Here is a 17704-nt window from a genome sequence, read left to right on the forward strand (position 1 = left end):
ATTCCGTCGCCAATTCTGCCGTTTCTGCCATCGATCCTTTCGCCTTACGAAAGGCGCTCCTATCCTGTTATTAATAATCCGATTGTCCGCCTAATAGAGGCGCGTGATGATCGCAATCGGCGATTCGCTTGCTTATGCTCGTCTTTGCAATGATAATAATTGAAAGATGAAAAACACACGTACATATATACACGTGCCGTTCCTCTTTTTGTTTCTTTTTATTTCTTTCTTTTTTTTTTTTACTGTTTCGCCGGGTGAACATCTCGATTGCTGCCAAGCTGTGGCAACCAATAAGTGACGAGTAGACTGCAGCTTTAATGAACCGGTTGGGAGCGGCACGTCACATGGATATCACAGTACCGGTTGCAGACTGTTGAAATTATTACGCCCCCTCCCTTCTCCCTAAGTCGTGACAAATTAATCGTAATCGCCGCGAGGCCCTGAATCGAGTTTTCATGTAACGGCACTCGAATTGGCCGAACTGTTCACGCACATTATTAATCGCAAGTATCGATCCTACAGATTTCTACGTAAACGTACAAATGTAACATGCTTTATCATTTTATATCATTAATATAAAATGATTTTAAACTCTTGATTAGGGACCTTCAACATAATTTTTCATTTTAAACGCTTCGATTCTTGAATATCGAAAGCGACGAGTGTCATTGAGAAGTTATCTTCTAATTTCTAAAATTTTCATAAACATAACTCGATTTTGATGTAAGAAATTGATAAATAAAATAATAAAAAAAAAAAACCGCATTCAATAACAGAGACATCATTATGTTTTTTATAGAAACGGTCCGAATAAATAATTAAGTATCTGACACTATATTAAACTTGTCACAAGAATGTAATGTCATGATTATGAATTATTGCTCAACAAACGTAAGAAGACTGCATAATTTATATTACATTAAACAATTATGTTATAAATAACCAAGCAGAGATAAACTTTAATCTCCCGCGACATCTGAAATCTTCTCGTATGTCAAATGTCACTGAAAAGTTGATTGCAGCGTTTAAATGAGATAATATATCTAACGTAATTCTCTCTTAGATATATTTATTTTTATTATTTATTATTATTATTATTATTAAAAAAATGCAGAGAAGCGATATTGTTTGGAAATGCTGAAGAATATATAGAATAATAAAAAAATAAGAATGCAGCAGAAAATACGTATTGAAATATTTCTGTTGTTTTAATAACTTCTAATTGGTAATTGTATCTAATATACTATAATTATACTAAATAGAAAAATAGTCGATTATAGATGGATATGTGAGGGAAAATCCTTTAAGCTTTTCCGGAAATAATCAATAATTGATAAATTTTGTATAAAATTTTTTATATAAAACTATATTTTATATAAATCTCTAAATAATAATTAATATAACGAATATGAAAAAGAAAAGAAATGAACATTTATTATGTAGGAGATAAGTTGTACAATTTTAGTTTTATGAATATTATATTTTTATTCTTTTCAGAAATCAAGACAGAGAAACTCAAAAATTTATAAGACTCGAATCTCTAGAGCCATCTATAATTCTGACATTGAGAGCTCTAAGATTGCTGTACGTACTTATCCGATATTCTTCGCCTCCGTTTGATCCTTTTCCTCTTGAGACACCTCCGTATCAAACTCTTTGCCCCAATGTCCCAATTATCACACGGTCGCACCTACGGACATACATCAATTCGCACGCATCATCCTCGTTCGCTCTTACCCAGCACAGAAAGCACACATCGACGCACGTTCTTCATCCACGCACTGTACGTTGTCAAACAGTACGCGATCGTTCTCGGTCGCGGTAACGTCGTGTTACACCAAAATGATATTTATCTATCTGCGACACACACTCTCGTGTCAAAAGTATCCTCTGACAGGTAAGAGACGTATGATGATCCGTCAAAAAGAATCACAATACGAGGGTATCGTTCACCGCGCGGATCACAGTAGCCGAATGTCCTTCTGATACCTCTTCGGAATCACCACGCGCACGATACTCCTCTTGGAGCATGCTGGAGAACACTTGATCGCGCTCGGAAACTACGTCGCGCTACTTTTCGAAGGTATGTGAGAAGAAAAGAAAGACGGAGATACGGACAGGCCAACGAATAGATGGACAGACGAACGGACGGGAGGAATGGGAGGAAATGATAATACGAGGACGGAAGAAGAGGACGGCGTCGTAGGCTAGCTGGCTGGCTGGCTGGCTGGCTGGCTGGCTGGCTGACTGGCTGGCTGGCTGGATAGCTGGCTGGCTGGCTGGCTGGCTGGCTGGCTGGCTGGCTGGCTGGCTGGCTGGCTGGCTGGCTGGATGGCTGGATGGCTGGCTGGACCGCCGGCCGGCTCGGGGCGTGCGCTCGTGTAGCACGTGGCCGCGAGACTGAGTATCCCTACCTTAGGCACCTTCGTCAGTCCGTTTGTCCGCCTCGTCCTTATCTCACCTAGCCAGCCGAGAAAGACTACCGCGGCCTTCCCGCAGCTATATGCTCGTCGTTCTCCTCGCCCCTCTCATCGGCCGATCTCCCTCGCACTCCCGTCCTTCTCGCTGTTGCACTCTCGCTCCTTCTATCTGTCTATCTCTTCCAATCTTCCCCCCCATCTTTTTCTCTTTCTCCTTCTCGATCCGCCTCGCCGCAGCATCCGTTGCACCGCGTCGCGCGTTGGAGGCAACACGGTCCAGCTGCTTCCCTCTCGCTCGTTCGTGCGCTCGTTCCTCTCCGTCATTCCAGCTGTTTCGTTTCTTACTTTGTCCCTCATCGTCTATTCGCCTTGCACTCGTCTCTCTTCCCCACCATCCAGTTACAACCTGCTTCTCTCGCGAGAAGCCGCGATTCTCCCGCGACTGAAGAGACGACACACGTATGCGCACTCCCTCTCCTTTTGGTTCCATACAACAGCTCTCCTTCTCATCCAGCGGTATTTTATGCAGATCCGCGGCACGAAATTCCGTTTCGTTTTACAATACAGTTCTTTAAAAAAAAATCATGGGATTGTCTGTGAACTTCAGTTCGAATTTGCGGAAAATTTGGAAACATTAATTCTTCATCATCGCGAGCAAAGAGAAAAGAAAAAAAGGTGATTAAACTATAACGTAGAACTGGAACATTCGTCACATTATCGTGCTAATGATCGCGTCATCTTAAGATAATCAAATAATTGATATTAAGAATAAAATAAATCGAGGAGAATCTGTGATATTCATATTTTAATAGTATCCTTAAATTGATTTTCTCTCCGAGAGTTTGTAACTCGGAAAGCAAAGCGAAATTGTTAGCAATAATTTTAAACGTTTGTTCTTAATCTTTTCTACAATAATATTTTCCATAATAAGCAAACATAATAAAAGAAGGATAAAATTATAATTATGATACACGGTACATGTATAAACTTCTACACATCTTCGAAATAAGTTCAATAAATTATAAGGTAATTCTAGAAAATAACTTTATCTTAAATTAGAGAGAAAACTCTTAAAAAATAGCATTTAAAAAGTAATCAAATTTTAATGATCGGTGAACTAGCTTTAGAAATGATGTTGACTGTAAAACACAGTATGGTGTAACGTTAACGATGATTCGTGTAAGTATAGCAGTCAGCCACATCGTAAACGTAATCGAGGAAAGTACTACCACATCATATACCAGAATACTTTATTGCCTGCGTATTTTTTTTTTCGCGTGCTTTGCTATACCAATCGACTAGTACAGGTGCGGCTCTGAATAAACGTAGATTAAATCGCGATCATAGCAGTAGAATTTGAATCTGCAAACAGTAATATGATCACAAAAATTACGAAACATTATAATAAATTTATCTTTTATTTTGCAGATTGTTTCTAAAGAGAATTACAATTATTGCGATTACATATCTGTGATATTTTTCTGTAGATATTTTTCTGTTGTTTCAAAGTAATGTAAAATCTTTTACAATCTAAGATTCTTCCGTTGTTTTATTATATCTCGCTAATAAGTTGATTAACTTGCTAATAACTTGCTATTATTACATAATTCAATCTGATAGATACTTAATCTGTATATTAATTAACGTAATTCTGCTTTGAAAGAAAATAGATATTTGTGTTCATGAATTTGGTTTCTTTACTTTGCCTTATAAAAATTCAAAAATATAACATAAACATTCTAGCCGATAAGATATATATTTCTTTAAAAAGATATAATAAAACATTAGATTTTTTATTTTATTAAAATAATTATTATGAATCGTTAAACAACTTACAATAGTATAATAATTTTTAATGTTAAACGAATTATAAGCGAGTGCAAAACGCGCATCCTCCAGTGACTTTAATGCCTGATTGTATCAGTGATTTCAATACGTAAGACGATTCACTGGTTCGGAAACGCATTTTTTGTTACTTTAAACATGATCATAAACGTGATCATATTACTAAAAACAGAAACATTTAATTTATTTTGAATGATAAAAATTGATTGTCATTCGTGACTTTCTACATTAACAATTCGTTTTTCTTGTTATTTTATTTCGCAGAAAGGCTGGCTACTTTATTCTTTCACTTCAGTTGATCGTTACACTAATGTTCCTAAATCGATTCATACGCGATTCGTTAGAAAAACCAACAGAGAAGTTTCTGTAAGATATGTGAATATCCTATTATCGTGTTAGTCGCATCGCATTTCCGATCTTCGCAATTCTCTCGTTCATCTTAAGACAAGACAAATCATGCGCTGTTTTCCATCCGGCGTCTTCGCGTAGAATAATGCCGGAGAAGACCCTGTTGTGCGGAGTAGGAGGTCCTGATCGGCGACCAATAGAAAGAGCCGCCACCCACGAAGTAATAAAAATTAATTTATCACACGGATCACCGCCTACGCCATTGCTCCGTTCACGCACGCAAGACTCCGCAGCATCCCGCGGATAGCGCCACTTGTCGGGTATTTCTTTCACTTCATCTTCCTCAGTATGGATGCTGGCAGATTAACAAACGATATTGTTAATGCAATTCACATATTGATATTGAAGACATATTTAATTTTGAATAAAAATTAATTAAATTTTTTTCTATGAAACTATATATTACTTACCTGTAATAATGATACTTACTAATGATAATATAATTTATTTATATTAATATGATAATCATTAATAATATTTTTAAATAATACATCCAATTATGCGTATATAACTGTTATGCTTTAGACAATTCGTTTATGTATCACGTATTTTGTACGGCATATAAATATTATGCACATATAAATTTTATATATTGTTCTGAAAATATAAAGAGATTATAAATTACGAATTAAATAGAAAGACAAAAAATATCTTATCTTAATGTAAAAAATATCTTATCTTTGCAATTTTCTATATCGAGATAGGCTGATGTAATGATTTGTGATAATTTTGATTCCATTTCTCGAATTAGCGTACACTTTTAATTAACAAATTATAATTTTAAAATATTTACAAATAATCTTTAAATGTTAGAAGCTTCTTTGATTTATTGGATCCATCATTTAAATTGAAGAATGAAATAATTTAATCTAAGAGTCGGCAGGAGAGATTATGGAGATCTCTCTCGGAGATGAATTCCTTTTCACCCATATTACGGCCAAAATACTGCGAGAAAAGCTATATAATTATGATATTTATAATCAGAATATTTGCCTGATGAAAGCTACAGAGAGATTTTTGTAAGAAAATGTGTGAAAATAAATAATTCATTTTATGCGTAAATAGATTTGCACTATAGGACAATGAGGTGCAAATATTTTCATCTATTGTAAATTTTTTTTAAGAGCCAAATTGCAAAATCCCGCTCTGTAGTAAGAGTTATAATTTTATAAAAAATACGTAGAAAAAGGCTCATGGCAGAATATTGCTTCTACGAGATGATATATGAGTATACTCAAATATATATCTGCACTGTAAATAAGGAGTAGTTACTTATTTTAGAGCTAAAGGAGTAGTTATTTATTTTAGAGCTAAATTGCAAAATTGGCTCTGTAGATAATTGTAAATTATCTTAGCAAAGTTTCATGACGAAACATCGTTTTTATAAGACAAAATATAATTGAATACATATCTGCACTGTAAATAAGGAATAATAGCAGAATGATGAAGAGTTGCAGACGTATTCAAGATGGCAGCACATTCCAGTAAAGATTTGGATACATCAGTAATCTTTATTTCGAAAATGTTTTTATATTTAGATTAAGATATTTTGAGATTTTTGCATTATTTATGCCACGATATATAAAATGTAAGTCAATATAAACACATTTTTAAATATTTTTAATTAATTAAACTTAAATGAAAATTACCGACAGTCATAAGGAAGAGGACAGATGACAAAACCTCCAAGAGAATGGGTTCTAATATAAACAATTAAAACGAGCTTTTCAGTAAGAGATACAAGTTGACACAGAAGTCATTCTATCTTTAGTAAATATATAATATATAATAGTATAACACAATAAAATCGTCATTTAAATTTCATTTTTTTTAATTTCAAAGTTTTTTGATATTTGAATTTCATAAAAAGAGTGAAAAAGACATATTTGACAAATTTTGAATTACAAACTATTTTTTACTATAATTTAAATTATATAAGAAAATAATTTGTATTTTTAATTAATTAAAGCAAAAAATATGATAAATATGCAGCCATAAATTATTATTAAATATTATTATCATTTTCTAATTTATCAACGTCAAAGCTTTGAGAATAAAAAAAAATCGGGAGCGACAATTTTCCTTTTTAAGATATATTCTAAAAATATAAATTTAAGAAAATTAGAAAAATCAGAGAAGAGATCTTATGCCCCATATTTATCGAATTGGACATAATTCACTTATTGTGGTGCATAGAACAGACCGCGTACGTCCGTATGAACGGACCCAAACTTTGGCAGGCCTGCCAGAGACTCATCAACCTCCTCGCGATGCTGCATCGTCGAGCAGGCTGGCGGATTGTTTTTGTGTGGCGGCTGTCGTGAGATTTCGGACGTGAGGCATGCCGCATTTGTGACGATCGACGATAATCACGGTGGACTGAGAGGATCCCGTCTCCGGAATGTGCGATAACTTTTGGGAACCCTTGGCCGAGATCTACATCGCGGATCGGGAATCCTCCGATCCCGATGATTACATTTACTGTCTTTGCAGCCGAATATTTATCCGGTAAGCGTGCCTGATCGCACCTACCACCTCCTCACGATGGTTCGTTGATCCTCGAAAAAAAAAAAATATCCAGTGTGTGCCGCATTCGTCAGGCATGCAAAATGCTATGAAGAACCAACACGCTTATTGATCAGCGTCAGTATGAAATGTGATTTAACCTTGACACTCGTCTATCATCGATAGATCGCGATGAATTTCGTGGACTTATCGAAATTTTCACTATTTATTTTACCACGATGAATAATTAAAATTTCGAAATTGGAACAATATTTTCTATTTTAAACTCCTTTCTCCCACGACATCAGTATGACGCATGGTTGTTATAATTTGTCGAAATAGAAATGGAATATTAAAAAGTAATTTTCATAAAAAAATAATTTTTATATTTTAATATGATAAGAAATGGAAATATAATGAAAACTATTTGGAAGTAGATACTCTTGTCGACTGTTATTTGTATTAATACTTGTAAATAAAATTATCTATTTTTCTTAAGTTCTTAGAACAAAGAAAACTCATTGATGTACAATCATAATTCTAATAAGAATTCAAATCTGGAGTAGAATAAATTTTTTGTTATCTGTTTATTATCTTTTTATTTTTCCATTTTTAGAATTAATTTCTAGTCAACAAATTATTGTTGTATTTAGAATTTTTTAATTTCTACGCCATTATTCTTTCTAGGAATCCTGAGATTTATACTGTCTTAGCTTCAGAAGATGCTAGCGAAGGAGAAGATGGTGACAGGGATTATGTCGGGGAAATGATAGATCTTTGCAAGGGATCTGGAGTAGAGACACAATCTATAGAAAAGCATGATGTATGATATATTTGACATGTGTTACAGCCTATATAAAATATTAATATTATTATTTGATGATTACTTGTTAATTGTTTGATGTAGGAAGAACCAGTAAGCTGTTATTGCAGCGCCTCTCACACAGATAATAATTATTCTACGGACGAACATGATTCCGTACGTGATTCGGCTCACTGGCCCACTGCACATTCCTTGACTCAGAAATTAGGTCTACACCAATCAGATTCTGGTGCAGATTTATCTGAATATCATGATCAACATGAAGCAAAAAGTATACAGAATCTTGTAGCATCTTATGGAAAAACTTTCCAAACTATAGAGACTGAGGTTGAAAACAATTGTGAAAATGTAGAATTACTGGCAGAGTATAAACATACAGGTAATTGTGTAATTGAAATCTTAAGAATATTGTTTCAAATTAAAATTTGTTTAGTAAAAGATATGTTATATTGATTTTACAATTTTTAGATGACAAGGAGTCAATGGTACAAAACTTATCAGATAGTACCGCTGTATTAAATACAGAAGGATACAACAAAGATCTCATTACACAATATAATTACGACTCTTACGCTTATCCCTGTTCTACAGATTATGGAAATAATAAGAGTGCAATGGACATAGCATGGGGCAAATTTTGGGCTAAACATGGAGAGCAATTAATCTGGGCATCCTGGATCGAAAAATACGCAGATTATATCAATCCTGATTATTTTCAAAATAATGCACGCACAATAGAAGACGAAAAATTACAGGATGCAGAGATTAATGAAATAGCCATAGAAAGATATTTCGAGCAAAATACGTGTTTCCCGACGCAAGCACATAAGAATTGCGAACTTGTACGTTCTAACTTTGCAGGGATTTTCAACAAAAGTTATTCAAGCGACAGCGAATTAAAGCCAGCAGCAATATCTTCCTCGAACACTAGCTTCTCGTTTGAACAGATGAATAGACAAGAGGTTAATGACAAAGATGCGGATGAAAATAGGAAAAAAATTATCAGTTTTGAGATATCAGAAGACGGTGATGGTTGGAATCCCTTAAGTCCACTCAGTATAGAAGAAAATTATGTTCACCATTCTAATGCAGAAGACGAAAGATTATTAACGAGATGTGACTCCATTAGTGGTTCGATAGCAAAAACAAATGCAACTTCCGATTCCATGACTAATGTTACTAAAATGACATTAACTAGTTCCAGTTGTGATTCCAATTCTGTTCATTCGTCTAGTCTCATCACTTCCGTTACGAGTTCTATAGAAAGCAGTATGACTAGTAGTAGTTCCGATCAAGAAAACGAATTTTCAGTAGAAGATAACGATAAATATTGGCAACATCTGTGGAAGGAAAATTTTGAAACGCAATATCAAAGACAGTACGAATTATTCATAGCAAATTATAAAAAGGAACATTTAAAACGGAACAATTTAAATCAGGATTATTTGTATTTTAACACGTTGAATGAACCAATTGGGGATTCAATTGTACTTCAACAAGATGAAGAGGTAACACTTCAAGAAGAGAAGAATAACGAAGAAGTTTCAAAGATCGATATTTGTGAAAATCAAAGAAATGAGAACACAGATGCTGTACAAATTAATTCAACTATATCAAATAAAATAAATTCATCTGGAAATAAAAACTCGAGAAGGAACAATGCCAAGTCTAAGTCGAAGACACAGAGGCTAATTATGGATTCAGTAGGCGTACTTATAAAGAATTTAACAATAAGAGTAGAAAAAATGAAACCTGCTGATGTTACTGAGGAAGAAGAAATGCGAGAAGAACCGGAACAAATTCATGCTCAAGCTTTGATAGTTACTGAAACCAAAATGGAAACAGTGGCTTCCAGTAGCAATTTTAATAATAATCATCAACAAAAGTCTTCTGATGGAGGAGACGAATTTCGTGAAGAGGTTCCAGAAATTCATAGACAAAGGTAAATAACATAATAGATAATTAAAGATATCTTAGTAAACTAAATAACAATAATCTATATTCTCTGTCATGTAAAATGCCATCCAAAATTAAACAAAATGTCATTTTATTACATAACAAATAGAAGAATAAAATTAGAATAAAATTATTTTATAGAATAAATTTATATAATTTTTCTCTTCTATATCTAGTTATGAGGCTGATTATAAGGATAATGGAAATGGTTTAGAAACCGTGAAAAAAGCCTTCTCATTGATGGGTTATGCTAGCTTAAGTGAGGATGAAAGCCAAAGAAAATTGCAAGGCGAAGTTGTTTATCGGAAGCGTAATATCAGGCGACAAAGTTTTCAATTGATGGCGGAACTTAAGCGATTGAAGACTATGTATAAAACTACTCTTGATGATGCAGAAATTGGCAAATATACAAATAAGGTAAGATTTATTGCTTTGTCTATCTAATGAGTGATCTGATCTTTATGCTTTGATATGAAACAAACTTTAGTTCTGTCGTATATTTTTAAATATTCTCTAGCTTTAGGAATATATTGTTACATATATTTAGTCGAGGGCAAAAAAGGAGGCTTACAATTTTTCACGGCTTTCATTTTTCACATTTTTTTCACGGTTTTTATAAATATTCAATATCTTATATTTAAGGATCAATTTTGTTCTTTATAACTGGAGCTATTTTATTATGTTTGTTCTTTATAGCTGAATTATATTATGGCTATTATATATTTGTACCTAAAATAAATATGTTTGAACTTTGTTTGAACTAATGAAAATGAAGAATAAAATTTTAATACAATCAATACAACGATGAAGAACAGGCCAATAATTTTTGCATTTAAAAATATGGAATAGATACATGATTAGATGAGAGAGAAAAGAAAAGATGAAATGTAATTACAAAAAAAATTCAGCTATGAAGAACAAACCTATTGTTTGCAAAAAAGTCTACGCAATATGTTTTTTTTATTGGATAGTAAGTGCGTTTTAATTAAAAAATTTTAGATTCAATCTTTATAGCTGTACTACGTTTATTTTTTACATTTAAAATATAGAAATAAACATTGGAGAGAAAAAGACAAAAGATAATAACATAAGAGACAGACTTTTGATGTCGGCTTTAGTTCTATGACTGCCACTAGAGGCGCTGTGGGCAAAATCTGGTATTCTGATATTTCTTTCGTTGTGAATAAATGAAGCAGTCCACGTGAAGCGTTTGCACGTGTTGGTTTGTAGCGAAGTGAAAAAGAAACATTAATCGTAAGAAATCGGTTCATTATTTTCAATCGCAAAAAAATAATTGACTGTGATTGTACGATTAAAATTCTGCGCACAAGAGGAAATATATTAGGAAGAAAAATAAATATTAAATTTTGGAAATGAAAATATATGAAATATACATCCCTTATACTTATGTCCATTGTGTGTTTAATTTTTATTTCGAATTTTCATTTCCAAAATTTAATATTTATTCCTATTTCTAATGTTTCCTTTATTGTGTACTTGTTATAGAACTAGCATTGAGCTTTGTATCTACGATGTTAAGTCTTGTGTCCACAATGCTAGAAATCGAAATCTTGGATGGAAAGGGAATTGATTAATTGCATTTGAATAATTCAATTAATCAATGTGATCGATTAATTTTCTTTTTGTCCGAGATTTCAGATTCAATTTCTAACATTGTAAACACAAGACTTAAGACTAGTAATATGGGCTGCATTTCACTTCATGCATAATGCATATGTGAACATTGTCCTTATTTAACGTTTGACGCAACAAGGATGAAATATTCATCATGCGCATCATACGTGAAATGGAACACAGCCATGTTCTTTCGATCGTCGGATTTTTAGCACGAAATTGTTTCTGATTATAGACAAACAAGTATTTGTCATGTGAATCATCATCGATACCAACAGAAGCAGATGTACAATATAGCGATAAAGGTTCCTATGCAAAAGCACAAGCTGCATTTACGTCAAGCTCGGATGATGAAGATAGCATAAAGAAGATGCAGAGGAAAAAAAGAAGGAAGCAGTTCAAACGATTGAATAAAATCCTTCCGAGGGAAATAGCTAATGATTATAGACTATGGAAGTATTACATTAAACGATTTGGACTCTTCAGCAGATATGAGGATGGGATTAAATTAGATCGAGGTATATATATTTATCTTTGTATATTTTTCAGAATGATTTTTTTGTATATATAAAACACTATTTTTTTTCTAGAGAGTTGGTTTTCTGTAACACCAGAAGAAATAGCAAAGGATATAGCAGAAAGGTGTAGGTGCGACACAATCATAGATGCATTCTGTGGTGCTGGTAGCAACGCCATTCAGTTTGCATTTACATGTGAAAGAGGTATATATGTTATATAGACATTGTTATAGAAGTTATGGACAAAAAAAAATATTGATTATATTTTACAGTGATAGCCATAGACATCGATCCTAATAAAATTAAAATTGCTCGGCACAATGCAGGAATTTACGGTGTGGACGATAGAATAGAATTTATTACCGGTGATTTTCTGCAATTAGCACCACGTTTGGTTGCCGATGTTGTATTTTTAAGTCCGCCATGGGGCGGCCCTGACTATATAAAAAGAAAAGTATTTGATCTCGAAAGTATTATACCTCCCGTTGGTGGAAAAGGTGTATTTAAAGCAGCAAGAAATATCACGCAACATGTGGCCTATTATCTTCCTAGAAATACAGATCCTCTACAGGTGAATGTAATGACAAATGTTTTTAATATAAATAAGTATTAGGTTAATTGTAATTTTATTAGTTAATATTTGTGTATATAAAGAATATACAATTTTTCATGATTTAATCAAACAAATATAAATATAATTATGTTACAGATTATCATGTTAGCTGACAGGTATGATAGAGTGGAACTTCAGCAAAACATATTCAATGGGAAGTTTACAGCTTGTACAGCTTACTATGGTGAATTGGCCAGAACGTAATTTAAGCGAAGAAATAAAATATATCAGTATACATTTTTTCAATAATTTTTACTTTCATTTTGGAACTGAATGACAATTTTTTTTCAATCAAAAATATTTTAACTGTACTGTGAAAAACGTGGAAGGATAATGTAACTTACATTTTATAACTTTCAGATTCTATTAATTTACATTTTTATGTATGTTCTTCCATATATATAATTTTAATTATTATATTAATAAACATATCTCTAAGAGTAAATTTCTTGTAATATATTTAAAATTTTATTATTTAAGATTTTACAAAGTTTATAAAAATGGTAACGTAATAATTGCTGAAAATTATTTAGTTTTTATTTATGATGACATTTGGACCATTTATTGCAAAATGAGAAATCAGATATGATGAAATAAAAGTCTTCGATGTAGCAGGAGAATGATTTGATATATAACAATTTTATATCAAGCATTAGTGTATATAATGAATATGTTTACAATAATCATTTCAAGTAAAAATCATTGCAACTTTTATCAAAAATGTATAAAATGTAACATTACTTTAAAAATTTATTTTGAATTATGCTATTTCTAAGTTTAAGTTATTAATTATTTATATAACATTTGTATATATTCAAAAGAATATGCAAACAAATTTTCATCGAGATTAATTTTATCACTTTATTGGAAAAGTATAATTATTAAATAATACATGATTAGGATGTCTTTAGTATAATAAGAATGATTGTTTTATTTTTTATCTTGAACATATTGGAGGACATTTTTTTATGAAACTTCAATTATATTATTTGTATAATTTCACGAATCAATATCAATATTTGTCACATTCGGTTCTTCAATATCACTGATTGTTAAGTTTCTCGTCTCTTCAATATCAACAATATCACCTTCAATATCAATGGTTCTAATACTTCTTTCTTCAGGATCTGCAGGTATTGTTATACCACCCGTGTCTATGCTTTCTTCCTCTTCTCTAGGAATTTTTAAAAAGCAATGCATTGTTTCATCATCCTCTTGTTCAATGGTAGAATCATTTTTATTTAAACTTTCTGTTGCTGATAGTGAACTCTGAAGATGTTTCGATGGTATTTGTATTGTAATTGTTTGAGAAGTACCATCAGCAGACGTTGAGGAAGACATTAAATTAGCTTCTAACGTATCTCCATCTTTCGAATAGGCACCTAAACAGCTGTAAACTAATTGCGCTGCCGCAATATTGCCGGGAAAGACTTCAACATTCTCGCTATCTGCGTGTAAAGAAAGTAGTAAAGAAATTTAAATAGAAATATCTACAAAGTTAAACACATGTGTGCTTCAACAAATCTCAATACCTTTTTTCTGCACATTAGATTTGATTAAACCTTTTTCATGATCTCCCAAGTGCTGGATATAACTTTCATTTTTCACCGTTTTAAAAGGACACAAGTCGCACGTAAATAAGCCAGATAGCAGAGGATGTCTGGATTTCAAATGATTCTTATAGCTGCTACTTTGTATCGCGGTATATGAGCAATGTGGACATTTGTATGGTCGAAAGCCTATGGTAAAAAATCGAATTACTTTTCCAATCATAATTAACTTTAATTAACTTTAAGTGCTATGCTTACCTGTATGTTGCATAATATGTCGTCGTAAAGTATTGTGATCTCCAGTTCTATAGTCACAAATCTCACAACTGAAAGGCTTGTCTCCCGTATGTTGACGCAAATGCATTTGCAACATTGCCTTTCTAGCGCTAGCATGGCCGCAAACATTACAAACATACGGACGTAACTTTGAATGTACAGCTTGAATATGATTCTTTAAACATTTCGAGTTTGCATAAGTTTTACCGCACAAGTCGCATTTTTTGGAAGTGTACCATCGAGTTACTTCTAACGTTTTACGATCTAAATGCATTACGCGATGATTACGTAACTGGCTAGCTTGTTTGAAACATTTCCCGCAATCGGGACACTTATAGTCACGAGTATCACTATGCACTCTCATATGCGTTAAGAGTTTTACCATGGTAGCACTTTTGTAGACTTCGCAAATCTTGCAGGTAAACAAGCCTACATCTATATAAAAGCGAAAAAAAAAAAATATAATTCTTTTAAAGTTATTAATATTTTCATTATCTTATATCTACAAACCAATTTGATGTTTTTTCCATAAATGCAAGCTACATTGGCGCCATTTCGTAAACTTCACGTCTCGACATACACTGCATTTAAACGTTGTAGCAGTTTCAAATTCCGTATGGCAAAGAATATGTTGCTGCATAATTTCTTCTGAAGCGAATTTGTGCGGACAGCCTTGATACGAACACCTTGATGAAAGATCGCTTAAGTAATATATTTATTTTACATGACATATTTTTTTAGAAAATTACATACTTCACGTTTTTCTCTGTTGAGTCTATCATTTTCTTATTACGCATATATTCCGAATTTAAACTCTTCGAAATTTTTACTGCATTTTCCTCGTTGTTTTCGATATGTTGACTTCCATGTTCAACCGTTAAGCTAGGATTCGTCAGATCTGTTAAATTTTCTTTTCCAGCTTCGTCGCTCCCAATGTCTGTTAATTGATGATCCTAAGAAAAATACATTCCATCATATCGCCTTGGTAAAAGGTAGCCTATCTTCCAGAAAATTAATTTTGAAATGAATTACACACATTAATCATGTGTTCTCTATAGTCCTCAAAAGAATGGAAGTAGTTGGAACATTCGGCACACATATAAACTATTCTTACTTCATCCGCATTTTTAGTTTCTTCTCTTGGCTATATATAATAATAAAAGTAAGCCAATTTTTATATTGCATTATAAGCTTCTGCTAAGCAAAATACAATTACTTTAATTAAAATTACAATTTACAATGTGAATCTCGATTATAACTTACGTCAATATTTATAGTAGAATTTAAATGTAATTTTTGGATATGACCTAATAGTTGTAATTTGTCTTGAGATAGATAAGTACACATTTTACATTTGAAAGCAGTCACAATTTCTAAAAAATCGTCGGTGTTAATGTTGTCATCCTCTACAACAAGAGTTTTCGCTGCTTCTTCCGTGGCGATTTCGTACTGTTCTTCAGATTGTCTGTATGGATTTTCCATTACTAAACTCTCATTAGTGATGTAATCGTTCCTATTGTTTTCAGTATCCTTCGATATTAAGAATGCCTTTTCTTGATAATTAGTTCGCTCTGTGAGTTGATTAATGTCCAGCTCTTGAAGTACACCATTTTTAAATGCGTATATCTGTCCGTTCAAACACACTAGCGAAATTGGTTCTTCTCCATTGTCCTTAATAGTATCAATTGTATTTTGCTCTTCACTTGATATTGGGTCCTTCGTAATGTCTATGGTCGATGGTGTAAGTTTGTAAATGTATCTCGTACCATTTATATCACAGCTCAAATAGGACATATCCACATTGCTTTCCTCATCCATCGCTGACAAAATTATAGAATAATCTGTTGATTGAGTACAAAACTTTGAACGATTATCCAATAATTTCATTCTAGAGGATCTATTCTCAAATCATATATACATATTGCATGTGAAAATGTTATACTATGCATTACTCATAGATTTTTATATGCGATATGTAATATGATTCAAGAACAATGCTCCAGAGTAAATAAAATATCTTGCTTATGCTAGCAATTTTTATTGGCAGATTTGAATAGAATATTGTGACAGATTGGCACCAATTATCAATATCAGCTTATATTCGACTACATTGCTAGCAGATACCACATATATTTCATTTTAATTTATTTTTTATCTTTGTCTTGATTGTTAGAATTAGAAGTAAATAAATTTAAGTAAAATTAAAATTGGTATATGTTAAATAATTACAGCTGATATTCATAATCAGTATTCTGTACCTAAGATTGTCTTAAGTACGTACTTAAATCTATCACAGAATCATATATTAGTATCATAATCTGTTATATTCTACTAACGAGATTTATAACAGATACTTTGCAAAATCCATCCTCAACAGATTTCTGGCAGAATTCTGGAAAGTCATTTGCTACATAAATTTCGATACATGAATCATTTAAAAATTTATAAAATCTAAACCATAATATCTTCTCTCTTTATTCTTGTAAAATCCCGATTTTACGTTACAGCTTACAATTAACATCACGAATTCGATAGAATTTGAATGACCCTTACCGAGGCAGTAAAAAAATGCGATGAATTACGCAGTCTGTTTGAACAGTCCGTTAATTATATCTATCGCGAAATACGCGTAAATATACAAATGTACGATACGAGATAGGTTATCTCCGCGAGCAGCCGGGGGCTAAAAATTCCGCGAGTGATAAAACGGAGATGAAGGCGCTTTCGTGTTTAGAAAACGAACATCGCGCACAGCAACATTGGCGCAGGAGAAACGAGGAGAAATTGTGTTCACGAAAGAATTCGAATTCGAAATTGTGTGCTTGCGAAGCACCTCGCGCACGCACGCGAGCGTCTGGTTCGAGATTTTCGGCGGTACTCGGCGCGCGAAATAGCGACGGATGATCGTCGGTGACGCGACGCGCGAAGGCACAAGTTTCGAAACAAATCGTTATGACTTCCAGCGGGGACCGTTCTAAGCGCGGGGTCAACCGGGGAATCGCGAGAATGTCGAATCTATGCACATTGTCCCTACGAAATTCGCGACGACTCTGCCATATTGCGTCACGTGATCGGATAACAGCTAATGAACAATTAGGACTGTCTACAAAATAGGTTAAGCCTTAAATCATAAAAAGTTGGTCGATTATAATAGA

General features: G+C 33.0%; 3 protein-coding genes across 6 annotated transcripts in view; 1 reads left to right on the top strand and 2 right to left on the bottom strand.

Moving 5' to 3' along the window:
• LOC105427670 (uncharacterized) overlaps positions 1-3056 on the bottom strand; it is a 12695-nt gene extending 9639 nt beyond the window's left edge. For both annotated transcript variants that reach the window (XM_011639527.3, XM_011639526.3), the window contains exon 1: positions 1593-3056. The gene's annotated coding sequence lies outside the window, so the exon portion shown is untranslated. The remainder of the gene's footprint in view (positions 1-1592) is intronic.
• Positions 3057-6901: 3845 nt separating this feature from the next.
• Tgs1 (Trimethylguanosine synthase 1) lies at positions 6902-13168 on the top strand. Its single transcript, XM_011639525.2, has 9 exons — positions 6902-7181; positions 7866-8001; positions 8086-8380; positions 8470-9943; positions 10134-10374; positions 11828-12110; positions 12183-12314; positions 12383-12681; positions 12820-13168. Exons 1-9 carry the CDS (start codon positions 7075-7077, stop codon positions 12925-12927), a joined length of 3075 nt encoding a protein of 1024 aa, XP_011637827.2. The 5' UTR covers positions 6902-7074; the 3' UTR covers positions 12928-13168.
• Positions 13169-13558: 390 nt separating this feature from the next.
• LOC105427668 (uncharacterized) lies at positions 13559-17684 on the bottom strand. Of its 3 annotated transcripts, none has more exons than XM_011639524.3 (9): positions 17103-17684; positions 16886-16941; positions 15813-16390; positions 15586-15693; positions 15303-15502; positions 15060-15235; positions 14532-14984; positions 14256-14462; positions 13559-14171 (listed from the first exon to the last, which is right to left on the bottom strand). In XM_011639524.3, exons 3-9 carry the CDS (start codon positions 16365-16367, stop codon positions 13723-13725), a joined length of 2148 nt encoding a protein of 715 aa, XP_011637826.2. In that variant the 5' UTR covers positions 16368-16390; positions 16886-16941; positions 17103-17684; the 3' UTR covers positions 13559-13722. The 3 variants fall into 3 exon arrangements, with proteins under 3 accessions (XP_011637826.2, XP_088932248.1, XP_011637825.2); XM_089076122.1 differs by having other exon boundaries at positions 16831-16941; XM_011639523.2 differs by lacking the exon at positions 16886-16941 and having other exon boundaries at positions 17103-17682.
• Positions 17685-17704: the final 20 nt, after the last annotated feature.

Source organism: Pogonomyrmex barbatus, unplaced genomic scaffold (assembly GCF_055798465.1).
Source record: "Pogonomyrmex barbatus isolate J1 unplaced genomic scaffold, ASM5579846v1 scaffold2, whole genome shotgun sequence".
Lineage (NCBI taxonomy): Eukaryota > Metazoa > Arthropoda > Insecta > Hymenoptera > Formicidae > Pogonomyrmex > Pogonomyrmex barbatus.